The sequence below is a fragment of the Microtus pennsylvanicus genome, chromosome 10 (assembly GCF_037038515.1).
Source record: "Microtus pennsylvanicus isolate mMicPen1 chromosome 10, mMicPen1.hap1, whole genome shotgun sequence".
NCBI classification, from domain to species: Eukaryota; Metazoa; Chordata; class Mammalia; order Rodentia; family Cricetidae; genus Microtus; species Microtus pennsylvanicus.
In genome coordinates this window covers 35,354,441-35,381,302 of record NC_134588.1, presented here as the reverse complement: position 1 = coordinate 35,381,302, position 26,862 = coordinate 35,354,441, and the positions used below count along the sequence as shown (strand labels likewise).

General features: G+C 34.5%; 1 protein-coding gene across 3 annotated transcripts in view; it reads right to left on the bottom strand.

The window, feature by feature from the left end:
• Positions 1-26,862, bottom strand: part of Kcnt2 (potassium sodium-activated channel subfamily T member 2) — a 353,892-nt gene that overhangs the window by 210,067 nt on the left and 116,963 nt on the right. For 2 of the 3 annotated variants that reach the window (XM_075988160.1, XM_075988159.1), the window contains exons 2-5: positions 23,962-24,041; positions 21,164-21,263; positions 13,071-13,119; positions 10,520-10,579 (exon numbers count right to left, since the gene is read on the bottom strand). In XM_075988160.1, the coding sequence (XP_075844275.1) occupies positions 10,520-10,579; positions 13,071-13,119; positions 21,164-21,263; positions 23,962-24,041 (289 nt within the window). The remainder of the gene's footprint in view (positions 1-10,519; positions 10,580-13,070; positions 13,120-21,163; positions 21,264-23,961; positions 24,042-26,862) is intronic. The other variant, XM_075988161.1, reaches the window with a different exon arrangement.

The following is a 26,862-nucleotide window of genomic DNA, read 5'->3' as shown; positions in this document are numbered from 1 at the left end:
TATCCAGGTCTAGTATGGTGAGCATCCAAACTGCCTAGGCTCCCCCAAAGCCAGTACGTGCAGTAGGATCAGAAACCCATTGCCATTGTTTTTGAGTTCTCAGTAGGCCTCATTGTCCACTATGTTCAGAAAGTCCAGTTTTATCCCATGCTTTTTCAGACCCAGTCCATCTGGCCTTGGTGAGTTCCCGATAGAACATCCCCATTGTCTCAGTGTGTGGGTGCACCCCTCTCGGTCCTGGGTTCCTTGCTCATGCTCTCTCTCCTTCTGCTCCTAGTGGTGTTTTTCTATACAAGTCTTCAAGTGGTCTTCCTTCCTGACTTCATTTTACATACTAAAGTAGTCTTAGGAGTTTTATGGATTTTTTTTTACATTTCATTTTACTTTCCCTTTTTTGTATCATCCTGTCATAGTCACTCCAAGAAGGACATACTCCAAACATAACATTTTGATGCATCTAGCATACAAGCACAGATTTTAAATCATACACAGTGATTTTACATAAACATAAAGTCAAGATGTTTTGATCTGTTTCTCACACAAACGCCACAAAGGATGATGTTTCTAAATAAAGACTGTGATTATATTATGATGACCACACTATGTCTGATTCATTTTGTGTGTGTGTGTGTGTGTGTGTGTGTGTGTGTGTGTGTATGTGCGTGTGCGTGCGTGAATAAATGTGAGCTGAAGGAACTGAATAAACTTCCCACTGAGGACTAATTTTCATGCTCAAACTGTATAAAGGAAAAAATAACACATATATCTGTAGTTATACTCAGTTTGTTTAAATCTTGGGTCTCAAGTTAACTTCTGAACTAAGTGATGGATTCATAAATTATTTTCCCTAAAATAATTACTAAAAATAAATATAGAAAGAATCTGAGAGTTTCACTGCCCATTAGGAATTCCCAGTAGACATCCATTCTAAGAACTGACAGGACAAAATTAAATTATGATGCAAAGAGAAAGCATGCATTGAAGTAATGCCGCTATGCCACAATCTATAAACACACTCTAAAGACCAGCACAGTGCCTTTCAAAATCATATCAAACACTTATTTCACTTAGATAGAAACAAATGCATTTGTTCCTTCTAAGATGTAGCTTACTACCAATTCTACATATCTAATGCTAGGTTATTCTTATCTGAAGAGTTCAATAAAATGTAAATAAAACTCAGTCCAACCATTTCAGTTACCATGGGCATGCCAATACTTAAACATTAGCAAAACACATGATAGAAAATATTCTAGATATTATCCCCAAAGAAAACAGAAATGTATTTTAAAAAGTGCTTTAAAAGTTGCAGAAATGTGGCAACCTAGAGTTTTCAGAGTCCAGTTTGAACCTAGGAATTATATATAAACATTTTATTCTTTGTGTTTGTTTGTTTTTGAGATTTTATATTAATACATTTCTCCATTTCCTTTCCTCCCTCCAAAACTCTCACATAGCCCCCCATTTTCCTTCAAATTCATGCCTTCTTTTTTTTACTAGTTGTTATCAAAGAATGTAAGTATATATATATATATATATATATTTCTTATTATATATATATTTCTTATTATATATATATATATTTCTTATTATAACCTTATGGATTCATAAAATGCTACTATTGAATGTATGTTTTTAGGAATGAATTTTGGCACTGGAAACCCAATTGGGGTGCTCTTTTCTGGAGAGGACCACCTCTTCCACTCCAAATTATTCTGAGTTGCCAGTTTTTCTTTGTGTAGGCCTGAACCCTTGTGGGCTTATCCATATCTAGTTGGGCTTCCTCCTTGTTCAGTTCATATAAGGGTAGTCTCATTGATAGGAATTTACTGATATAATTTCTGATGTTGCTAGGATACAATCTCACAGCGAAGTCCCAGATCCTCTGGTCCTTATAGTCTTTTTTATGCCTCTTCTACAAAAACTCTACCTGAGCATTGGGTATGTGTGTTAAACGTTTTATTCTAAAGGGATAAGAACAAGAATATTTACCTTACATAATAAAATAATCTGATAGTTTATCTTCTTTAAATAAATTTTAAATAGCATAATGAAGCTTATAGCATCAAATGTATGACTAACAATACATACATTTCAAGTGCCAAGGCATGCTAACAATCCAAAGAATATAGATATACTTAAAACCATCGTAGAAAATACACGATAGGTTATTATGTTGCCATATTTCTCAGAATTAATACTTTTCAGAGTAATTATGGAACAAGTAATCACAGCCTTAACAAAAGCTTCTAGGTGTGATGAATTTTTATTTTTAGAGGTTTGGAAACCATGCTGATGTTTGTTTATGTTTGCCTTTGATTTAATGAATATGCATGTTTAAACCGAATTCTATTTTAAAAGCTCATGGCCCTGAAACCTCAGTGGAGCTCTGAAACACAGTCTGCTACTACACAGAGAGAACCAATAGATGAGTGACCAGCCATCCAGTAGGTCAGAGCATTCTCTAGGTCCTCCATACATGGATGAAACCCCCAAGTCCCACCCCACCTGCCTCAGGTTCTCTAGCCAGCTAGCAGGAGAGTTTCTAGCAGGTATGTATCTCCAATATTCCTACCACATCCACTGGACTCTGCAAGCCACAGGTCCCACTCTGACACAAACACTCCTGCAACTACACAGAGAGGACCAAAACATGGTAAAAAGAGATGGCCTAAAGAAGCAAAAGCTGTGAGTGCACAGAGTAGACCAATAGAGCTAACCAAGAGAGCAGGTCAAGAGAGACCTCAGTTGCTCCTTAAGATAGAAACAATGACAGTGCAGAGCAGACCAAGAGCAGTTCCCAAAGATACAAGCAGTCACTGCAAGTGTTGGACCAAGAGGCAAAGGCACTACAGAAACCAATCGGAGGAAGGAATGGGTAGGTACCAATGCAAGAATTCATTCAACAATGTAAAAAGCAATGTTGTAAATTCAGAACCCAGTGGTCATAGAACAAGAAAACTTGATCATCCTAACTCAGAAGAGGCAAAAAAAGGGGGGGGGGGGACTTTAAATGTAACTTTATGAGGCTTTTGGAGATTTTTGAAAAGGAAATGAAATGTCCCTTAAAGAACTAGAAAAAAAGAAACACACACAAAAAATGGAAGAAATCAATAAACCTCTCAAAGAAAACCAAGAAAAAACAATCAAGCAGGTAAAGAAAACAGTTCAAGACTTGAAGACTGAAATAGAGGCAATAAAGAAAACACAAACCGACAAACCAAGGGAATTCTGGACATGGAAAAATCTTGGTAAATGAATGAGAACTAGAGAGGAAAGCATAACCAATATTATAGAAGAGAGGGAAAAGAGAACCTCAGAGGTTGGAGATACCAAAGAATGAATAGATTCACTCATCAAAGAAAACATTAAATCCAACAAATTCTTAACACAAAAAACAAGGAAATTTGAACTCCATGAAAAGACCAAAACTAAGAATAGAAGAAGGAGGGCTCCAGCTCAAAAACATATTCAACACAATCAGAGAAGTAAACTTTCCCAACCTAAAGAAGGATATCCCTATGAAGGTGCAAGAAGCTTACCAAAGAACAAATAGACTGGACAAAAAAAAAAAGTCCTTTTGCCATATAACAATAAAAAGGCAAAGCATACAAGAATAAAGAAAGAATATTAAAAACTGCAAAGGAAAAATGTCAAGTAACATGTAAGCCAGAATTATCAGAAATATATCCAACGTCTCAATTGAAACCATAAAAGCTAGAAGGTCCTGGACAGATGTGCTGCGGACACTAAGAGACCAGGGATGTGAACCCAGAGTCCTATACACATCAAAGCTTTCAATCAACATCGATGAAGAAAACAAGTTATTCTATAACAATACCTGATTCAAACAATACTTACCCAGAAAAACAGCCATACAGAAAATACTAGAAAGAAAACTCCAACGCTAAGAAGGTAACTGTACCCACAAAAACACAGATAAAAGATAACTACACAACAGGCAACACCAAAGAAGGGAAACACACAAACACCACCACCAAAAATTATATGAATTAACAATCACTGTTCATTACTATCTCTTAATATCAGTGGAATAAATTCACCTATAAGGAGACCCAGGCTAAGAGAATAGATATGAAAGCAAGGCTAGCCTTCTGCTGTATTCAGGAAACACATATCAACCTCAGGGACAGACATCACATTAGAATAAAAAGTTGGAAAAAGATTTTCCAATCAAATGGACCTAAGAAATAAGCAGGTGTAGCTATCCTAATATCTAACAAAATAGACTTCATACTGAAATCAATCAAAAGAGATGCAGGATGACACTTCATATTCATAACAGGAACAATCCATGAAGATGAAGTCTCAATCCTGAACATGTATGCCCCAAATAAAAGAGCACCCACATATGTAAAAAAATAAATAAATAAATAAAAAATTACTAAAGCTTAAATCACACATCAAACCTGAAACACTAATAATAGAAGACTTTAACACCCCCTCTTCCCAATGGACAGCTCAACCCAACAGGAACTTAACAGAGAAATAAGAAAATTAACAGATATCATGACCCAAATGGACTTAAGAAAAATATATAGAGCATTCCACCCAAACAGAAAGAATATACCTTCTTTTCAGCACCTCAACAAACCCTCTCTAAAACTGACCACATACTCGGTAACAAAGGAAACCTCAACAGACACAAAAAAATGGAATAACCTCTGTATTTTATCAGAGCACAATGGTTTAAAGATAGAATTTAACAACAACACTAATTACAGAAAGCCTATAAACTCATGGAAATCGAACAGTGCTCTTTTGAATTTCCTGTGGGTCAAGAAATAAGAAAGAAATCAAAGATTTCCTAGAATTCAATGAAAATGAAGGCACTACTTACCCAAATGCATAAGACAGTATGAAAGCAGTGCTAAGAGGAAAGTTCATACTGCTAAGTGCCTAAGTAAGGAAATTGTAGAAATCTCATACTAGTGACTTAACAGCACACCTGAAAGCTCTAGAAAAAATAAAAGCCAGAATCACCCAGGAGGAGTAGAAGACAGAAAATAATCAAATTGAGGACTGAAATCAATAAATAAAAACAAAGAAAATAGAAAACTATACAAAGAATTAATGAAACAAAGAGCTGGTTCTTCGAGAAAATCAACAAGATAGACAAACCCTTATCCAAACTAATCAAAAGGCAGAGGGAGCACAATAAAATTAACAAACTCAGACATGACGAGTAGTACATAACAGACACTGAGGAAATCCAGAGAATCATTAGGTCATACTACAAAAACCTGTACTCCGCAAAATTGGTAAATGTAAAAGAAATAAACAATTTTCTGGATAGGTACCACATAATAAAATTAAATCAGGACCAAGTGAGCAATTTAAGAAGACCTATAACCTACAAGCAAGTAAAAGTAGTCACAAAAAGCCTCCCAAACAAACAAACAAACGGACAAAAAAAAAAAACAGGGACAGATGGTTTCAGTGTGGAACTCCACCAGAACTTCCAAGAAGAGCTTAATACTTATATTCCTCAAAGTGTTTCACATAATAGAAACAAAAGGAACATTGCCCAACTCTTTTTATGAGGCTACAATTACCCTGATACTGAAACGACACAAAGACACAACCAAGAAAGAGAATTACAGACCAATCTCCCTCATGAAGATAGATGCAAAACTACTCAATAAAACACTGGAAAACAAAATCTAAGAACATATCAAAAGAATCATCCCCCATGATCAAATTGGCTTTATCCCAAACATGCAGAGATGGTTCAACATATAAAAATCTATCATCAATGTACTCCACCATATAAATAAACTGAAAAAAGAAAAACACATATTCATCTCATTAGGTCTTGAAAAAGCATTTGACAAAATACACCTCTTCATGATAAAGGTCTTGGAGAGATCGTGAATACAAGGAACACATCAAAAGAAAATAAAAGTAATATACAGCACGTCAACAGCCAGCATCAAATTAAATGGAGAGAAACTCTAAGCAATTCTACTAAAATCAGGAACAAGATAAGGCTGTCCCCTCTCTCCATATCTATTTAACATAGTTCTTGAAGTTCTGGCTAGAGCAATAAGATAACAAAAGGACATCAAGGGGATTCAAATTGGAAAGAAGAAATTAAACTTTCGCTATTAGCAGATGATAGAATACTTAAGTGACACCAAAAATTCTACCAGAGAACTCCTACAGCTAATAAATACCTTCAGGGATGTGGCAGGAAGAAAAGATCAACTCAAAATTCAGTATCCCTGCTATGTACAAATGATAAAGAAGCTGAGAAAAAAATCATAGAAACATCATTCTTCAAAATAGGCACAAATAACATAAAATAACTTAGGGTAACACTAACCAATGGAGTGAAACATCTGTTTTACAAGAACTTTAAATATTTTGATAAAGAAATTGAAGAAAATATCAGAAAATGGAAAGATCTTCCATGTAATTGAATAGGAGGGATCAAAATAATAAAAATAGCAATCCTATCAAAAGCAATCTATAGATTAAATGGAGTCCCCATCAAAATTCCAACATAATTCTTCACACACCTTGAAAGAACAATATCAGATTTCATTTTGATTGTTGGAGTCATTAAGGGGCTAGCAAAAAACTTGGCACTAGAGAAATTCCTAGGAATCCACAAGGATGACCCCAGCTAAGACCCTAAGCAGTAGAGGAGAGGAGAGAGTGCCCGAACTGGCCTTGCCTTGCAGACATATTGATGAATATCTTAAATATCACTATAGAACCTTCACCTAACAACTGACAGAAACAGAGGCAGAGACCTGCAGTAGAGCACTGGACTGAACTCCCAAAGTCTAGTAGAAGAGTGGGAGGGGTAAGAATATGAGCAAAGAGGTCAAGACCATGATGGAGATATTCCCTGAAACACTTTACCTGAGCTAATGGGAGCTCATCAACTCCAACCAGACAGGGAGGAAAACAGCATAGGACCAAACAAGACCCTCTGAATGTGGGTGACATTTGTATGACTGGGTAAGACTATGGGCCTCTGGCAGCAATATTAGGATTAATCCCTTCTGCTTGTACTGCCTTTTTGGGAACCCATGCTCTTTGCATGGCTACCTTGCTCAGCCTAGATATAGCAGAGAGGGCCTTGGACCTTCCACAAAGTAAAGTGTCTTACCCTCCCTGAGGAGTGGCTGGAGGGTGGGTTGGGGAGCAAGGTGAAGGGAATAGGAGGAGTAGAGGAAGTTCTAACTGGGATTGGTATGTAAACTGAAAAAAATAGTTTGTTTTCTTTGTTGAAATAAAATAAAATAAATTATAAAAATAACTTAAATAAAAGTTGATGACTTAGAAGGTCATTGTGCGTTTTGAGTGTTTTGCCGAGCAAGAGACTTGACTCTAGAGGTGTCCCCAGGTGTCCATGGAGATGTCCCCAGCTAGATCCTTGGACAGCTGAGGAGAGGGAGCCTGAAACGGCCCTATCCTACAGCCATACTGATGAATATCTTGCATATCACCATACAACCTTTATCTGGCGATGGATGAAGCTAGAAACAGAGACCCACATTGGAGCAGTGGACTGAGCTCCCAAGGTCCAAATGAGGAGCAGAAGGAGGGAGAACATGAGCAAGAAAGTCAGGACCACAAGGGGTGCGCCCACCCACGGAGACGGTGAGGCTGATCTAATGGGAGCTCACCAAGGCCAGCTGGACTGTGACTGATGGAGCATATGAGCGAACCGGACTCTCTGAAGGTAGCTGACAATGAGGGCTGACTGAGAAGCCAAGGACTGAATTTTGATCCTACTTCATGTTCTGGCTTTGTGGGAGCCTAGTCTGTTTGGATGCTCATCTTCTTAGACCTGGATGGAGAGGGGAGGACCTTGGACTTCCCTCAGGGCAGGGAACCCTGACTGCTCTTTGGACTGGAGAGGGAGAGGGAAGGGGACAGGGGGAGCAGAATGGGGGAAGGCAGAGGGAAATGGGAGGAGGAGAGGAGGTGGAAATTTTTAAGTAAAAATAAATAAATCATGATTAAGTCTAAAAAAAAATTAATTCTTTCTCATTTTAGAATGTTTGATGTGGATGGCTTAAATGCTTTTTAATACTGTATTTTTAATATTAAATGCAAATACCAATGCTTTATAAAAATAAATTATATATATATGTTTAGTGTGTAGTCACATTGATATCTCAGACCTCTGGGTATCAAACACTATTAATATAGACAGAACTTATAATGCAGTTAAATATCATTTTTGTAAGTCTATCTTCTAATTTTAAAAATCCTAGCTTGTAGGAAGAAGAAAAATTTAAAATCTTACTTATAGGCCATAAATTATTACCAATTATTTAATTTATTCATTGTAAAAAAGTTATCCAACACTGTACTGGCTAGGTCAAAAGTTCACATATTTGACTAAATTTATGAGAGGAATAGAATATTATTAATAGAAATTTATTCTACTGTTACAAACTTTTTTATCTTTTCCATTTCCTTTGTAACTTTTTGGACATTAACATCTATTTCTCTTCTACCAAGCCATTAAAGATTATGGGGGTCAGAAAAAATATTATATATCATTAAGCATAGTCTGCTAAGACTTATAATATTCTGCTATAATTTTCTCAATGAAAGGAACTAATTAATTATGAATATCATCCTCATATAATTTCAATGAAAATTATCGTGCATCTCCTTGTATATTTTAATTTACTTCTTCAATCAAAGCTGGGATTCCTTTTAGCAAGGCAGAAAAATAATTTTCATATTACCTGTAGTTGAAATTTGGAGGAAATATATTCACAAATGAATATTAATACTTGTCTATGTTATATTCTTCAACTAAACATGCAAAAATAGAAGAGACATGACTGATATATCTAAAGGGCCCACATGCCTATTTAGTTAGATGTAAGTCACTTAGGCCTCAAATTCAACATTCATTACACACCTGAAGATTGAACAACTTTAAAGACAATTGTCACATTTCTATTTTGCAGTTTAGGTAATTGAAAATCGGGAGTCATCTGTTCATCAAGACAAACTTACAATGCACATTTTTGGCAAGAAGACCGAGATTATTAAAAGTCTATCCCTCTATCAATACAGAATATCAATGGGTTAGTACATTCTAAATAATGTAAATATATGTGAGTTCATTGCCCCTCATCTTCCATATTCTCTCATGAGAATGGATCTTTATCCCAGCTGGTGTTTAAATTCCAGTTTCCTTGCTTGGTTTCTCATTACCTTCCGTGAAATTTCTCCTTCCGTCATTCTTTATCCTTCCTATATTTTCTCATTTCAAGCAATGTAGATAATCTCCATTATTAGAGTACTGTCTCTGAGTCAATCCTAGCAAGTTCCTGCCCCAGTAAACCAACATTCTAGATTAAACAAATTTCATTTTCAATAGTACTTCAGTAAGATGGATTTCTGAAGGTGAATGGGGAGTTAACTGCCCCTTTCAGAAACTTCAGGCATTTTTCATAGTTCATATACACTTGCGCAATACTGATCCTCTTTAGACATTTCTAGAACTTACTTTTCACCTTTTTATAATCTTTGTATTCTAATGCTTGTTAATTTATTTTCATAACTTCTTTTAGTTAGGCTTGGCCTTGATTTCTGGGTCCCCCTATTTTTGTCCTCAAACCTGTAATTACAGTGGTGTATGACCAGGTCCAGCTTCATTATTGATTTTTCTCTGCACACTGTATCATTTCTCACCAAAGACATAGACTGTGAGATGTGTTTTATTTAGAGTTGGGTTACCCAGATGTTCAAAACAATTGTGTTACAAGGTATCCATAATTAAACCAAATGTAGTCATCCGTCATTCTTCCACTTCATATTGATACTCTCTTATAAAGTCCTTTGCTAATTTATCCATTCCAAAGACCCTGTCTTTCCACAGTGCCTTATTAAAACCATTGACACAGGAGTCTGCTTATCACTGAAGTGCTTCTTTTAATCATAAGATACAGCCTTTCGTTTCCTGCACCCATCATATTCATTTATACATGTCAAACACTGCTTCTTGCTTTTGGATTGATTTTGTACTTGTTTGCATGTCTCCCATCACCCCACGTTTTTGACTGCAAAGCCACAGAGAAAAGAACCATGATTGTAGAGTTTATTAAACAGGAGCACTTCATAAATACTTGATAAAATGTGTTAACCAAACAGAACTTCTCCAGTAATTAAAATAATGTATTAAAATAATTCCTAAAGGTACAATTGTTTTCTAATTTTTTAACTCATTGAGAGAAGAGATTGAGAACAATAAGACTAAGCAGCATTCCACTGACTCAATAGAATCATGCCTATAATGAGGAAGTAAACACAAAGGAATTAGTGAAGTACTTCTAAGACACCAAGGAAAATCCTACCATATTACTATGGTTTTTTATCACATACTAGAGAGGCTCTGAATAATTAAAGTGGTTTAAGAAGGGCCTACGTTATCCCCAAGTATGAATTATAAAAAGAAGAAAACTTGGTAAATGCTAGCAGTGAGTTCTACAGCAGAAAACTAATTAGACTATCTTACCTTGTAACTGAGATAACCAAGGAGTATTGTTTCAAATAGACTGATCAATGCCACTGATACCTAAAACAAATTGTTTTTAATGAGAAAATGCAAAGTAAATAAAGTTTGCTTTCACAATGTGCTAGTAACTGTATACAAGTATGTGAAAATCCATGCACGCACACACACACGAAACAAATGGAACTATTACTTAAATTTCAATCAGCAGGTTAGGAGATGCACAAAATATTCTGCTACATTGTGTATTACACCTTAGTTTTCATAACTTCATGTTTCTTTATCCTTCCTTCCTTCCTTCCTTCCTTCCTTCCTTCCTTCCTTCCTTTCTTTCTTTCTTTCTTTCTTTCTTTCTTTCTTTCTTTCTTTCTTTCTGCTTTTTTGAAACAGGGTTTCTCTATGTAACAGCTCTGACAGTCACTCTTGACCAGGCAGGCTGTCCTTAAACTAATAGATATCTGCCTGCCTCTGCCTCCCAAGTGCTGGGATCAAAGACATGTGCCATCACGTCCAGCAATTTCACATATTCTTAATGAACATTGTTAATTCTTTGCAAACATGAGAGTCAAATATTCAGACTGACTAAAATGGGCAAGATACATAAAGATCAGGAACACACACAACTGCTTTTTTGAATATCACTGTTTAAATCAGTGTTTCCCTTCAGAAAGCCAAATACAAGCTTCAAAATAAGTATCATTTCATCTACTTCAGGAAATATGTAATGCCAACATCCTTAAATACACTATAAATGGGTTATTCTATCCATGCAGAATATTTTGACATTACAGATCCATTCCATGACCAATTTAACTTTTCTGGCTGAAAATGTTAGTTTTGTGTCGTTTGAGACAAGAGCCTTTCCTGGCTTACTCTAAAGTATATGCAATCGCTGCGGTGTCTGTCAGGACACATGGAGCAGGAAAACAGATAGAGAAATCCAGGCACTTTTCTTCAGCAGTGTTTTATTTATTACATAATTGAACTAATTACAAGTATGTTCCCCTTGTGATGCTGAGGAATTGAACCCCAGACCTCTCATATCCTAGGCAACTAATCTCCCACGGAAATGCGTACACCACCTTCTCATTAGTTGAAAATGGAGAGAAGAATGAAATATGAAAACAGGAGATTATACAAAAGCAACTATCCTTCTTGTTTAATTAAAGTTTACAACACTTTATATTTAGAAATGATACTTCTTGAAGATTTAAAAGTTGTTTCCTGCTAAAATGAAATTTTTGAATTTTTAGGAACAGCAAATATTATCACAATGAGAACAGATGAATGGCCAACAATCCAAGTAAATCTGTCCATGCATACATGAACCTGGTCATTTTTATAATAGGAAGCTAAGAATATTTTGATTTTCTCCACAAACCTTCTAACATGATTATCTATCTCATTTTTTGTAGAATATAGTTTTGGGAACTCTAGAAAATTCTGGCATGCTATTTTACATACTACTCAGAATAGAATTTAAATTGAATATGAGTAATTTAGGAAACTATAATTCTTTTAAAAATATCAATTAATTTTAATTTTTTATTAAAGAATGATAGAAGATTTATATGACAACTATAAGATTATATTTTAATGATCATCTACTATTTGCGAAAGTATTTGGGAAGGAGTGTTTACATACCAATTGAAAATACAACAGAAGTCAGTATAAATGAATGTAGTTAAATTCACTTGAGCAAAACTTGAAGTGCACATAGAAATTTTTAGTTGTGGTATGATCCTGCTGCATTTTCAAAACCATTCATTATCAAACATTATGTGAAAAGAATCAGCATGGCTTTCTGGGGCAATAAAACTCCTTATCTAGATAGAACTGTAGGAAAATTGAATGCAGGCAATGAATCATAAAGTTTTCCATGCAAACTCCAAGTCTTCTCTAAGTTAGTGATTCTATCTTTCTTGTAGTTTGCACTTTTAAGAACATAAAGTGAAAAAAAATTACCTATAGCACATAAATATTAGGGGAAGTGACAGGATCTTACAAAAACAATTATGTACACCAAGACTAATAGAAACAAAAAATAAGGCTAGGCAGCTGACACCAGGGAACTCTGGTATATAATTCAAACACACTATACTCTTGCCTATGGTTTTTCCTTTCTTAAGACTTTACTGGCCTTTTAAACATATACATTCCTTTATTTAGATTCTCCCACATTCCTGAATATAAAAGTACCCAGAGTTATACTACTTGACTGCTCTTAAAGGAGTTGAATATGTGAGTCATATAAAGTAGTTTGGGAGACAAGGAGGGTTGAAACATTGCTTTCTTTTTTGTTATTTACCTATTTTAATTTTCCAACACTCTCTGAAGTCTAATCCATATTACAAGGAAAAATCTTGAAAGTTAGTATGCAAGGCTCAAAAAATATAAGAAGAAATAATTCAAATTGTTTGCCTATGTTGGGCATTAAGGTAAACCATAAAGACAAACTCAACTTGAACACCAATAGTTCACTTCACAATAGTGTTTCTCTGTGAATGATTAGTGAATACAGAAATAGAGGAAAAAAATAAAATTGTACATAACCTGTAAGCCCCATAAAGGTAGACTTCTGTTAACCCAAAATATATGAGACCTATGGAAAGAAAAATTAAATGTCAGTTGTTTCATGTGAATAAATCCATTTATTTTAAAAATTTGATTTTACTTGTAAGTATAACAATAGCAATTAGCATATAAAAGACAACAAAATATAGAAATAGCTTGAGAGACATGACAGTAATATCATGGATCCAGCCTTTTTACAAATATTTATTTCTACTGCAATAAAAACACATCACATTTTAATTTACTTTTTGATTTCTGTTAATAGTAAATGAAAAGTAAGACAAACCATTTGATAGATTGATATGGCACGATAGGGACATCTCATAATCTTTGATCTATTTTCCATTAAAATTTCATCAAAGGTTCTTCTACAGAGTTAAAGACTTTGCTAGTTTTAAAATAATTTGGATTTAGATAATGCACAATGAACAACATAGTCAGAATCAAGTCAGTAACTAACAAATCTAGAGTACATTAATAGTTTATATTTGCATTTCTGTAATATATTTAACTAACATAAAAATCATAATGACTAAGGTCAATGTAGACTATATATAAGATGTTGTTCTTATGTGACATAGCTATTCTTATGGGGTCCTCTTTAACTGTTACTCTTTCTGATAGTAACAAAATGTTTGAACTCTCTGATGAACACCGTAACATAGTGAACAAACCACAAATTATACATGCAATTGACTGAACTGGGAGTCATTGAGAAAAATAAAATCTACTCAGGAACAGTTGAACATTTTTCAAAAAAATAAAAATAACCCTTCAATGTGATTTAAACAAGCCACTCTTTGAAGTTATGGAAGTGAGAAATCTCATAAAGCATTAAATGCATTTCCAAACGCTGAAATTTTCTTTTCATATTATGTAAAATAATAAAAAAAAACATAAACTCTTCCAATTTTGTTTACTTTAAAATGCTTAAAAGACAGCAGGGCAGTGATGTCTCAGGCCTTTCGTCACAGTACTTATTTGGGAGGCTGGAGCAGGGGGATCTCTTTGAGTTTGAGGCCAGCATGGTCTACGGAGCAAGTGCCAGGACAGACTCTAAAGCAACACAGAGAAGCCCTGCTTGTAGTTCCCCATCTCCGCAAAAATAAGTAAATAAATAAATAAATAAAAGCTTAAGTACTACAGAAGGTCACTATGTTGAACATTACTATATAGTACTCTAGGATTCCAAAATGTCACATCTATCTGGCTAAATGACATCTTCAATTACTCCAATCCAAATTTGGATTTCCCCTCAAACTCTGTTGTCCATTTTACAACTGAAGATTTCATAGAAAGTGGTATGGAGTCTATTGTGTCTTCTCTGAGACACGCTTCTCTGCATTTTCAAGCACTTAACACATTAGTCAATAAGCCACTTCAGTCCTAAACACCATGTAAATAAAGAATCTTTCGACTTTAATCTTAGCATGCTGACAACTTGATCTAAGCACCTCGCCCTGTGGAGAAGGCAATTTGGCAGTTTAGAAATCTTACTAGTTTCTAAAACTTACCAAAAATCAATTCATTAGTCATCGATAATTTTTAAATTGGTATTGTAGTTTTTTATTAGAATAAATTTTGGCCAAATCCCTCTACCACACATTGTACCTTTTTATAATGAAGTTTAAACTGTAAAAAAAAAAAAATGCATAGTGCTTAGTTAAATCACTCACAGGCTAGTTCATTGTCAGTTCAGTCTATTTGAGCCCCTATGAATGCATTAGTGGATTCTAGGTTTTCTTATGGTGTCTTTGACCCCTCTGGATCCTACAATCTTTTTTTCCACGAGGTCAACTTATTGTTTCGCTATGGGTCTGTATCTGTTTCTATCAGTAGTTGGACAAAATCTTTCTGATGACAATTGGTCTAGGCACCAATCCTAGCACATCCCGCAGGCAGGACAGACTGTAAGTGGAAATATATATGATTGGGTTGGTTTCTCATGCCCTCCACTTCCTCTTATGGTACTCCTAAAAGTGGGAGCAGGGGCTATCTCTAACTATTTGACTGGCATTTCCATGCTACTCCACATACTGGGTTGCCTTTCCCAGCCTTAATACATGTGAGGCACTTATTGCAACATGATATGCAATATTTTGTGGAAGAGTAAATTGGAGGTTGGGGACAGAGTGAGGGTAGGGGGAGGGAATGGGAGGTGATGAGGGAGAGGAAGTTGTGACCAGGATGTAATGAAAGAAAGAAAGAAAGGAAGGAAGGAAGGAAGGAAGGAAGGAAGGAAGGAAGGAAGGAAGGAAGGAAGGATAAAGATTAAAAATCTTGAAATGGAATTCTTTGATATTTTCTGTATGTGATTTGCTCCTTCCTTCCTCAGCCCCTTTGAGGTGTTCTTCACCAGCTCTGAACTGTCTTCAGAATCAAGTCTGGAATTGACAGCTATACAAAAGTAACAGACAAAACATCATTTTGTTGATAAGAAAAGTGGAGGGAGGGGAAAAGTAACAAATTATATACAAGTAATATTTACTACAGTAGTATATATAAGAGGAAAGTAGTTGGCATCTATCAAAAAACCAAACGACCAAACATCATGATCATCAGGATGGCAGAGTAATAAGCACAACAGCATTCATGACCAATGACTGTTAATCATCGACATGAATTATTCACCAAAGCATCAATAGGAAACAATTTTATTCTTTCAAATGTAAGTAACTGAAATGAAACAATAAAAGAAAATTATAAAAAAGTAAATGCACATCATTTATGCTTAAATTGACTATCCAGTAGATCAAGTACATGTATTAAACATTATTAAATTAGAAGAAGAACCATATCAAGCAGTCAAATGCAAAAAAGTAATGGTATACAAATGCATCAACTTTTCACAGCACACTCACATAGGCTTCTACTATAAGAAAGTAAATTCAAAGTGCCAGATCCACCTTTACATTTTAAGTGAGTTCTGGGGGGGGGGCATATTCAGAACAAGACCCAAGAGTTTAATACACATATGAGAGTAACCAAGTCAACATGTGAAGCATGATCATGAAAACAATACAAGAGAAGCTCAAAGGACTCTTCCAAATTCTTAAAATTATTGATCAATACAAGTCTGTACTATGCAGAACATGAACCAGGTTAGTGAATTAAAAACTCCACAACCCACAACATGCAAGAGAAACTAAGCACTCGGTATAGTATTAAGTTTACATTGCTGGGACATCCATAATTTAGTACTGACCAGAATATAGAAGTATAGTAGAGTCTAGCCTCCAATACCGGAAAAGTTTTTCAGAAACATAACTTTGAATACATTAGAAATAAAATCCTTAACTCCAAGTCATACAAGCTATAATAGTCATGGCAGTAATTAATATACTTTTGAAAAAATAAACATCACAGTCTTTCAGTATGCTGATTATGATAGAAGTGGTCTTCATTCATTGTTAATATTTTTCATTCTTTCCCAAGTCACGCAGAGCAGAATGTGAAAAAGCCAACCCAACGATACACTCATCTCAGTCCTGCCAAAATCTGATGATATGACTGACCCTCACGTAAGATACTTCTATAAAATTCCAGTACTCTAAGGTCCTAATTCATGCATGCAGATATTACATATTTATTCTATAATGCCTTGGATTTGTGTGTGTGTGTGTGTGTGTGTGTGTGCATGTGTGTTGTATATACAGAGAAAGCTTTCAACTTATTAGGAATATCAGTGTTAGACATTTTCTTAAGAAAAAATAAATTTTTGTGTTATATCAGTTGGTAAGGTCTGAATCTACACAGTAACTACATGGGAAAGAAAGGAAGGGCTTTAAATAATATTCATTTCTACATTTCATCAAATATTGAAAATACATTGCCACTGGGCACTGGTAGTGCAGGTCTTTAATTTCAGCATTCAGGAAGCAGAAGCAGGAAGACCTCTGTGACTTTGATGCCAGCCTGGTCTATAGAGTAAGCTCTAGACCAGCCAGAATTATACAGAGAAATCCTGTCTTGAAAAAAAAAAGATATTGCCACAATTCTATTTCTTCCTACAATAATTCTTATCATTATGTTGTAATAATCTGTAAAATTTCATCATACCAGATATTATATAAGCATCAAATTTTAGGGCAAATTCAAAAGTTTCAAAATCCAGAAACTTTCCTGTGTGCCTCAGTTTCCTTTCCAGAAGCTCCAAAAAGACTAAGGGGAGAAATAGTTTATTTTAACTCACAGTTCCAGGGAAGATTTTTGTCACAGTCATTAGGGATTGAAGCAGCTAGTTACAACCACAATCAAGAGCAGGGGGAGAAGGAACGCATGCATGCTTGTGCACAGCTGGCTTTGCCCACCCTGTATAGTGCAAGACTAAAATCAAATTCCTGTTGCCACCCACAATGGGCAGGTCACTCTCGTCCAACTAACAGAAGCCAGACATCACAACAAATGCTTTCAATCTTCTTGGGATTTTCTTCCTAGGCCATTCTTGATTGTGTTGTAAATTAAAACTGACCACCACAATGTGCTCCTTCACTAGACTCTGCCACTTATTACTACTCCCACCACTAACAATAACACTAACAATACTCCTGCTATATAAGAATAACAGTTACAATCACTTAAACATTTTTAAAAGCCAAAACAAGGGTGTGGATTTAGATAAAATTGAAATGTATACTTCTACGGTTCTGAGGAAACACAGGTAGCTCTTCTTCCAATGTAGCCACTAACAAACAGAGCAGTCTTCTATACTACAAACTTGAAATCCTTAATGACACACCACATACTCCAATGTTTGCAGTACCCATGATATCAAAGATTCACAGTAAAACTATTTTCGTATATTTCTGTTTGTCACTACTGCAATAGTTTCATATCAGTTTGACTCCTGGGAGAAGCTTAAAAATAAAACAAAGCGGCTCAAAATATCTGCATCCTTATCAGGTCAGAACTATAATTAAATAAATCTCATTGCCAAATTAGTCTCATTATTTTAAAATAGAGCCTGTACCCATAAAGAACATTTCTGTTTTTAATTAGCCAAGACTGCATTGACAATAGAACTAAACAAAACAGTGTACTCGAATTGGAGACATAAGTTAGTTTATTATGGTTTTTAATTGCGAGAATCTAATTTTTCAAATGTATATCCTTTGTAATTAAGACTGAATATTCTTAGTAATATGACACAGAAGTTAATTGTAGGAAACTTTGTCCTCTTAATGTTTCCAAATAATATAATTTTATTCTGCTATAATTATTCACCAATGGCTTTTCCTTTTGGAGCATCCTTCATGGACTGTTTTAGGATTTTCAGGTCTCTCGAATGTACATTCTGTTCCTAAGTTGTTTTAAAAACATCATTGGTACTTTATACAAAGATTTTTAGGGGGTATCCTTTATAATAACATAAAGATGAAAGCATGTAATAAAATTGACTTACATTGACATATCTAGATCTTGGTCCTGAATAATCTTCACCCCCCCAAAAAAAAACACTGGTAATATTTGTGGGCATAGTTCTATTAAAAGAGAATTCTAATAACAGAACCCCCTAAGACTTATGATAAGTATGAAGAGACACCTACAAAATGACATGGCTCTTGATCTCAGCAAACTGCTAGATAAGACAGAGAAACACGTGGAAAATTTAAGAGCAATGCATTAGGGTGTTTAAGAATAACACCTGGAAATTGTGCAGACAGTACCACATAAGCCTCTCAAATCAGTGTAGAACTAGACTACATGGATAATGCCAAGTAAGGACTTCATATTTATATATTAGCCAAAGAGTTGATATCCTGGAGGGTCCAGGATCTCAGAGAGTTTGAAGGAAAGAATTTTAAATCGCAGATAGGGAAAACATATTTCTAAGAAGTCTCAACATAAAAGAGGGGACAGAACGTCCTAGTAATTGTACAGAGGACACCACAGCTGGAGTTAGAAATGGATGAAGAGACATGAACAAGAGTTAGAATATAAACTGTCATTTACACATCTGTTCACTCACCTATTTAGAAAATGACTAGTGTTCACTGTGCCCACCTCTAGAATTCAGCCAATGATCTCTGTGTTTATTCTAATACTCATGGAAAACTCAGAAAGTAAAGTGAGCATGAAAAATATGTACAGTATGTAAAAGAGACAAGGGCACTATAGAAAAACAAGCAAATGTTTTGGGAGACCTTAAAAAGAGAGTGCTAAGAAAACTACCATCAGTCAAAACCTATGTGAAGCTCTGCTCTGAATATGTGCCTGATATGACCTAAGAATCAAAACAAGGTCTAGTGAAAAGCTTCAGTGGACCAGCACTTCAGGGTTAAGTCACAGGGAGAGTGGAATATAATGCAGGAACTTTATCATTCAAAGCAGGTGAATAGGAACTAGGCTTACATTTGACAGGCAATAACTCTCCTCTCAAGAATAAAACAAAAGTGAACATTGGCAGATGAGCAAAACTGAGTTGCAGGCTACTGCAGCAGTCCTGAAAAATGTATATGGCCTGCACCAAGGTAATGTGTTGGAAAACAATAGAAATCATAGTGGATGTTGACTGTATCAACAACCAAATGTTCTCAGGGGTTTTCATCTGGAAAGTTAAACTTTCAACTTGGAAGTTAAGGTGAACTCAAAAAACGTTGGGCTGAGCTATTGTTCAGCTGGAATTCAGCAATGGAGAAGGCTGTGACTTGGTAGGATACTGAGAATGTTGTTCTTCATCATGTTAGGGAAGAAGATTGCAGGAGCTGGTTAAAACATGATAAGCTTAGGATGAATTCTGGATAGCCAAGTGGAGAACCTGAGTATAGAACATACTTGGGATATGGGGAAAAGGCAGTCATTGAACCCCATGGTCACTGGAAAATAGGTATAATGAGATATGTCACGAAGGTCCCACAGCAGAAACAGCAAATATGAGCAAACGTCTGCTTCTGATTTAGGAATGATATGGTAACATTAACTGTATTTTGAAGGAAATAACATATGTATCATGAAATGAATTCATTGCTGGAAAATAGCAGGATTCCCCCGAACAGCTTTTACATATGCAGAAGATTCCTGGAAAAAACTGAATGTTCTAACGAGCCTCTCTCTAACCTCATTTACAGGAATCTTACTCAGACAGATCAAAGATCCATGAGAGAAATCCAACCATGATTCATTTTCATAAGTAATATCACGCATACTACAACAGTAGCCAAACTTGACTTATTCATTTACTAATCCTCATCTAATAGCCAATTAAATTCAAAATTAAAACGAATTTATTTTTATTTATTTAATAAATTCAAATGAATGTATAATTATTTAAATTTTAAATATTTATTTATTTTAATTTAAATAAATTCTAAATTAAAATCACTTTCTAAACATGCTGGATTATTATATATATGATAAACTTATTTTTCTCTCTTACTTGTGTGTTTTTGTTTGATCTTACGGCAAAATTTAAGGAGACAAACTTATAACAGGACTTAGTCATCAGGCTTTAGTTTCTTCTTTGAATATTTTTGCAAATTAACTAGGAAGGCCGGGAGTCCTGGGTGTTAATGAGATAAAAGTTTTGTATGAATATCATTACACACTCAGACATCTTCCCTACTGTTCTTGCAACAAACAAAGACTAAGAGGAAGGCAATGACTTGGTGGAAGTATGTTAAGCAAAGTAACAGAATTATGAATGAAGAAACCCCTAAATACATCAATAAATTGATATTACTTAACTAAGTAAATATTCGTAGGCTGAAACCATCTTGAGAGATTCCTGAGTGTTTCCATTGAAGGGTAACAAGTGCATTGTAACAGAAAGTGTATGGAAAGCTTGCATATTGTAGAGCATATGTGATTCAATAATAAAAAGGCACTCAAATCTGTAGCAAGGTGAGCCCATTTTAAGTAATAGTCATAGCATTTTGACTGGTACATTCATGGAACAGAGTTCAGATTATCATTAAACAATAATGCACCCACAAACCTTGGAAGCCACGAATTACCTAAAGATCAGATCAGTTCATAAAAATGTCTCCCATCCTTTAAAAAGTGAATAACATCCTGCTAATTATAATAATTCAAAACAATTAAAATTCTGTGATGATCAGACAGAGAAAGCTTACCAATCATTTCCCTGTGAAGGTTTCTCAAGCAGCACACGAATAATGTATAATAAACAGCTTAACAATTTGAGGGAAAAGTTGAACAAGCGGATTCTTAGACCTTTAAGCAAATAACAAAATTTGTTTTAATTTGAACTCTGGACATAAAAGAGAAAGAAAAAAAATAAGGTCAAAATATCAACTTTCAATAAGTAGTTAGAAGGTATTTAAAAAGCACACATTGTAATTGTCTAAACTTCCTGAAGGTTTTAATGATCCAGCTACTAAAATAAAATTTGAGTGTTATAGAATCAACGAAATACAAATGACAGTGCATTCCACAGATGAGAGATTCAGGTTTTAAAAGTTAAAAGCTACAAAGTTATCATTCAGTCAAGGTTGGTACAAGTTTCTCAGTGCACAACTATAAGTACTTTAATCATTGCTTGGGGATTGACTTTAGCTTAAAATTCAAGCTGCCCCCATATACACTATCATAAATCCTATGACTCTCTAATTCCTTGTTGATTTGTTTATAGACTAAACATGCTTATATAATTATGTATGATACTTGTGCTATCAAATATATATGTTATGACATATATCATCTCCACAATTATAAGTTGTATAGTAATTATGTACCATATACAAAGGGAAGTCATTACCGCTTGTGTTGTCAAAGCACATCTAGACAAATACCTTTCTCATACTTTAATTGAACAAATTAAACTTTTAAAAAACTAGGCTTCATGCCAGTGGAATCTTAAATTTTGTGAAAATTAAGACAATCATGGATATGCCATACAAACTGCTTAGGTCACAGCTGGAAGGACCATGATACTTGATAAACATTCTCTGAACTGATTAACAGACACTTGGCCATTGTGTAATTAACAGTGTAATTTGCTTTATGTATCTTTTATAAAGTTGTAAGAAAGGCCTTCTAATAATTATTAATTGATGGAATCTAGAATGAAATGTTGTCATTTCAGTTTATTTTTGTAGAGTGAATTATAACATTCCTTAACAGTAAACTTTTTTTATTTGTGCAATTGTTTATAGTTTTTCTCATTAAAGTGCTGAAGTTTTTTGTAGGTTACCATCTTCTCTAGATTCAGGTCAGTTGCTGCAATAAAGCATTCTGAACAAAAACACCACAGGGTTGAAAATGGTTTATTTCATCTCATAGCTTATAGTCTTATAAAAAATGGCTTTCCTTTTTACTTAGATGAGTATTCAAACAATGCCTGGCCTAACATTGATTAAGTGTATTGAGGAAGCCCTCATTTATAAGATTTAATCCCTTTAGTAGTATTAACAGATAAGGGTTCCTTGGAAACTCTAAAATCAAAGTTTGGAAAGCACTGGTTATTTCTAATTTTACTATTGAAGCTACTCTGTCATTGAGAATATCTCACCAGTATGGTTTGACTACTGATGTATTTCCTGTAGGCAGTATATGGATATGCACTCACAAACCAGGATTTTCTGTATGAATGCTACCTGCTAACACACAATTTAGTTTAAATCAATGCAAAGAGATCCATGGGTTAAAATTCACAGCCCTAACTCTATGCTGGTACAGTTAAGTTGTCTATGTTTCTTATGTTGTAAGCCACAATTTTGTTGTTATTAACAGTCTAAAGGCACGTAGGATTGTGCAAGGCAGCAAGTATCACACACACAATTTAACCTAGGTAGGATTCAGCAGGGATCCTTATTTTATATACTCCGAGTCTTTAGTGGTTCCCAATTTATTAATAAGAATCTTCAGAATGTTAACCTCCGATACTGACTCTATTCTTATGTAAGTTCTTCCTCTATAGGAAGAACTACATCCATCCTTAAACTTCAGGGTACACTTGATGTGTATTGTCATCAGAAGCAATTGACAATCATTGAATTATTCTCTTATTAACTCAGAAAATTATTCCCTATTATGAATACTTAATTTCTTGAAACTTGACGAATGATAGCTTACATGTGAAAGCATGAGCCAATTAAATTGTGAGGTATTGTTGTTTAGGGGAAGACTTTGAGCTAGGTTCTCACTCTCTAATTAAGATAGTTTGATAGTGACTCTGTCGCCTAAATTATCCTCCAACTCTTTTGGTACCAGACAATTAAGATTGTTTAAAAAACATATTCTTTGAGTGTTTGGTATAAACATATAATGTGCTATCATCATTCTCACCCCAGCTGCTCTTTTGTTCCCCTTTACTCTTGCTCCACCTGTCCTACTCCCCAACACAATCACATCCTACTTTCACACATTTTGTTTTAATTTCAAAACCCTTGAATTAAATTGGGGTTACTTGATTAATACTACTCAGGGTATTTCCAAGAGCATGACAATTACCCAGTGAATGTACCACTGTACAAAATGGCCTCCCTAACCCCAGCAACCATTAACTGCCTTATCAGGGACACATAAGACTTATGAGCCCCTCCCCAATACATACTTTAAGCTTCCATGACTTTGAGTTTCTGATCCTTCTGACTCATCATTCTGAGTGCTGAGATTAAACGTGTGCTCTACTTAAACTATGTTTGTATTTTTCAGAATTCACTATGGCACACAGGGCTCATGCGGGGTTTAGAGACCTAAAAGAGTAAATAGACTTTTCAACTAGTAGATGTAGCATCTTTCGTTTTTTTTTTCAGTTGTTGTTATTCAATTTTTATGTTTACCCCTAACTAAGTATTCTCCTCATTTTATTCTGTTACACAAACAATGATTTTGTGAACTATTACACTGTTGGACTTTTGAGATAGATTCCTATTCAAAGAATAAAATGAGTAATGGAAATTTAACTTACTTGATCGCTGGTTTTTTATGAAAAACAATTTTAATCTCTCTTTAAATGTGTTTTCATTCATGTAGAATTCAACTTGAACCCTGAAAGCAGAAAGTAAAAACAAATTTATATAAGTTCAATACTTCTTTATTTTATGGAAATGAATATAAACAGACCTTGTTGTTCTTCAGATACATAAAAATAAAACTATTTGAATTAATGTAGCATATATTTGGAGTGAAATTATATGTCATAGAAACTGAGAACTGTGTAAAATATTATAGTGCTATTTCAGAAATGCTAATTTTTAAATTTTAAATTGGCTTTCTAATTTTAAAGACTGCTCAAATATCATGCACAGTTAGCTTTATAAATGAGTGGCTTAACAATTCACATAGATGATTTCCATAAAAAACATTACCTTTTTAAACTTTAATATATATTTAAAATTACTCCTCCCCAAAAGAATCATTTCCCTCAATATTTTCTGATGTAAGAATAACGATTCAAGTAGTAAGAGGGATCATGGACACCTCAAAAAAATTCACAAAAACAATTACCCTGAACTCAAAGAAGCTCACAGAGTCTGAATCAACAACCAGTGAGCCTGCATAGGACCAACATACACCCTGTACATATATGTAACAGTTGTCTAGCATGGTCTATTTGTAGGACTCCTAACAGTGTAATGTCCTTCACATTTTGGCTGACTCTTGGGAACCTATTTTTCATACTAGTTGCCTTGCCCAGCCTTAATACAAGGGGATGAGCTTAATCCTACTACAACTTGATATGTCATGCTTTGTTGATACCCATGGGAGAATTGTCTTTTTCAGAACAGAAACACCAGAGAACAGTATAGGGAAGGGCCGAGAAGAGGTGGGCAGAGGAAAGGGGAAAAGAAGAGAGAGACAAAACTGTGATTAGAATGTAAAATAAATAAATAAATTTAATTAAATAAAAGAATGAACTCAATAAATGAAAAATTCACTTTCTGGCAGGACCATCATTGATCCACTTACAAAGCAGGACTCTAACATCCAAATACCAGTTTTTATCAAGCCTTCCACTCTACCTAGAACCTATTTAGGACAGAGATGAGTTCACACTTTTCTTTATTGTTTAGTTATTTTGTTTCATATTTAAATATATAGAGATCAACATAGAGTTCTAATAAGCATCAGCAGGTAAAGGTAGTGTATTATAAAAAAGCAAGCCCACTGAGGGTAAAATGTCATGTTAATCTACCGAGAACTAAAGTTAACCATTCCCAGTACAGCACCTTTCTACAACATGTATCAGCATCCACAGAACTGCATGCTTCTCCCTCATGTATCGCCATCTACAGAACTTCACATTCTGTTTTATATATTAGCATTTTCCCTAATATTTCTCAAGTTATATGATGGAATTAAAATTTTCAAACAGTAAAAAATTCTGTGAAGTGCAATGATTTGTTAACAGTCAACAAGTATCTCAGTTTCACACACATTCATTCTGGGTTTTGACTCAAAAAAAAAAAAAAACAGGAGAGAATTTCAATGGTTACACAATCAAAATTTTCTTTAGATTTTCCTAACATCACAGACTTTTGAATATGTAATCTGCATGTCCTGAATATATTCAGCAGCTGCTTTTATACAATTTGTATGTCTTTCATATATTTAGCAGTTGGTTTTGTTGATTTTTTTTTTAAAAAAGGCGGCAAATATACAGGGGAAAAAAGCAGAGAGAAGAATATAATTGACACAGGATGCTATATGTTAAAAGAATACTATACTGTTGTACAATTCCACAATCTCTCTAATCTATATATGTATCAAAATCCATAGTAGTTAAGGAAAAAAATTCAGAAGTCTTTGCTGCACAAAAGGTTTTTATTTATGATAAACCAAATTTATTCAATTAAAATTTTAGATTATTCATTTTTGTTATCCTATCTCAAATTGTGTCTATCAACATTTTAAAAGTATATCTCATCATTTTATCACCATATACATAAAATGAGGTGTGGGTCCGACATACAGTTTCTCCAAAATGAGTCATAAAAATTACAGTGTCTTTTCAGCTCATGGTGTCTGTAAGTCTATGAGCATGCTCACTCACCTATGGAATCACACTCTCACAAAAGTCCATCCAACACAAGCAGACAAAAAGCCCTGTTTGTATCTTCAAAATCCTTCATTGGCTATGCTTCTCTTGTTTGTGAAATAAAAAGTCAGTTCATTTGAAATGAAGAAACTGTAACACTGATACTGAGATTAAATAGTTAAAATTTGTTATGGATATAAAAAAAATGAGAAGATACATGGCTATAATACAAAAAATTTAGAAAAGGCCTTCCTGATTTGCTCCATAGAATTACCAAATTTATAAACAGGTCCATCCATTCTTCAAATAGTAGCTGGAGCCAATTACGAGCATGAACTAAAGGCAATATACAACAAGCCAACAGCCAACAGCAAACTAAATGGAGGAAAACTCACAGCAATTACACTGAAATCAGGAACAAGACAAGGTTTTCCACTCTCTCCATATCTATTCTATATAGTACTGGAGGTTCTAGCTAGTGCAACAAGACAACAAAAGGAGATCAAGGAAATGCATTTTATAATTCAAATGAAATTATGTAAATAAAATAATCAGGAATATGGAATGCATGTCTTCAGAGAAAAATTATAAAGAACAGAGAGGATTAATAACCCTAAAGTGTTAAGAGTTGTGGAATGACTGTCCTCAAATAATGAGATAGCCAACGTCATTTAAATAATATAACACCTTACCAAACAGAACGTAACAATCAGTTCTAGAAAACAGAAGAATTATGAATCAAAATTACCTAATTTGAAATGGCTATCATCAAGAAACTGAGAGTTCTATAATATACTTAAACATGCCAAAGATGAAATGACAGCTTGCCAG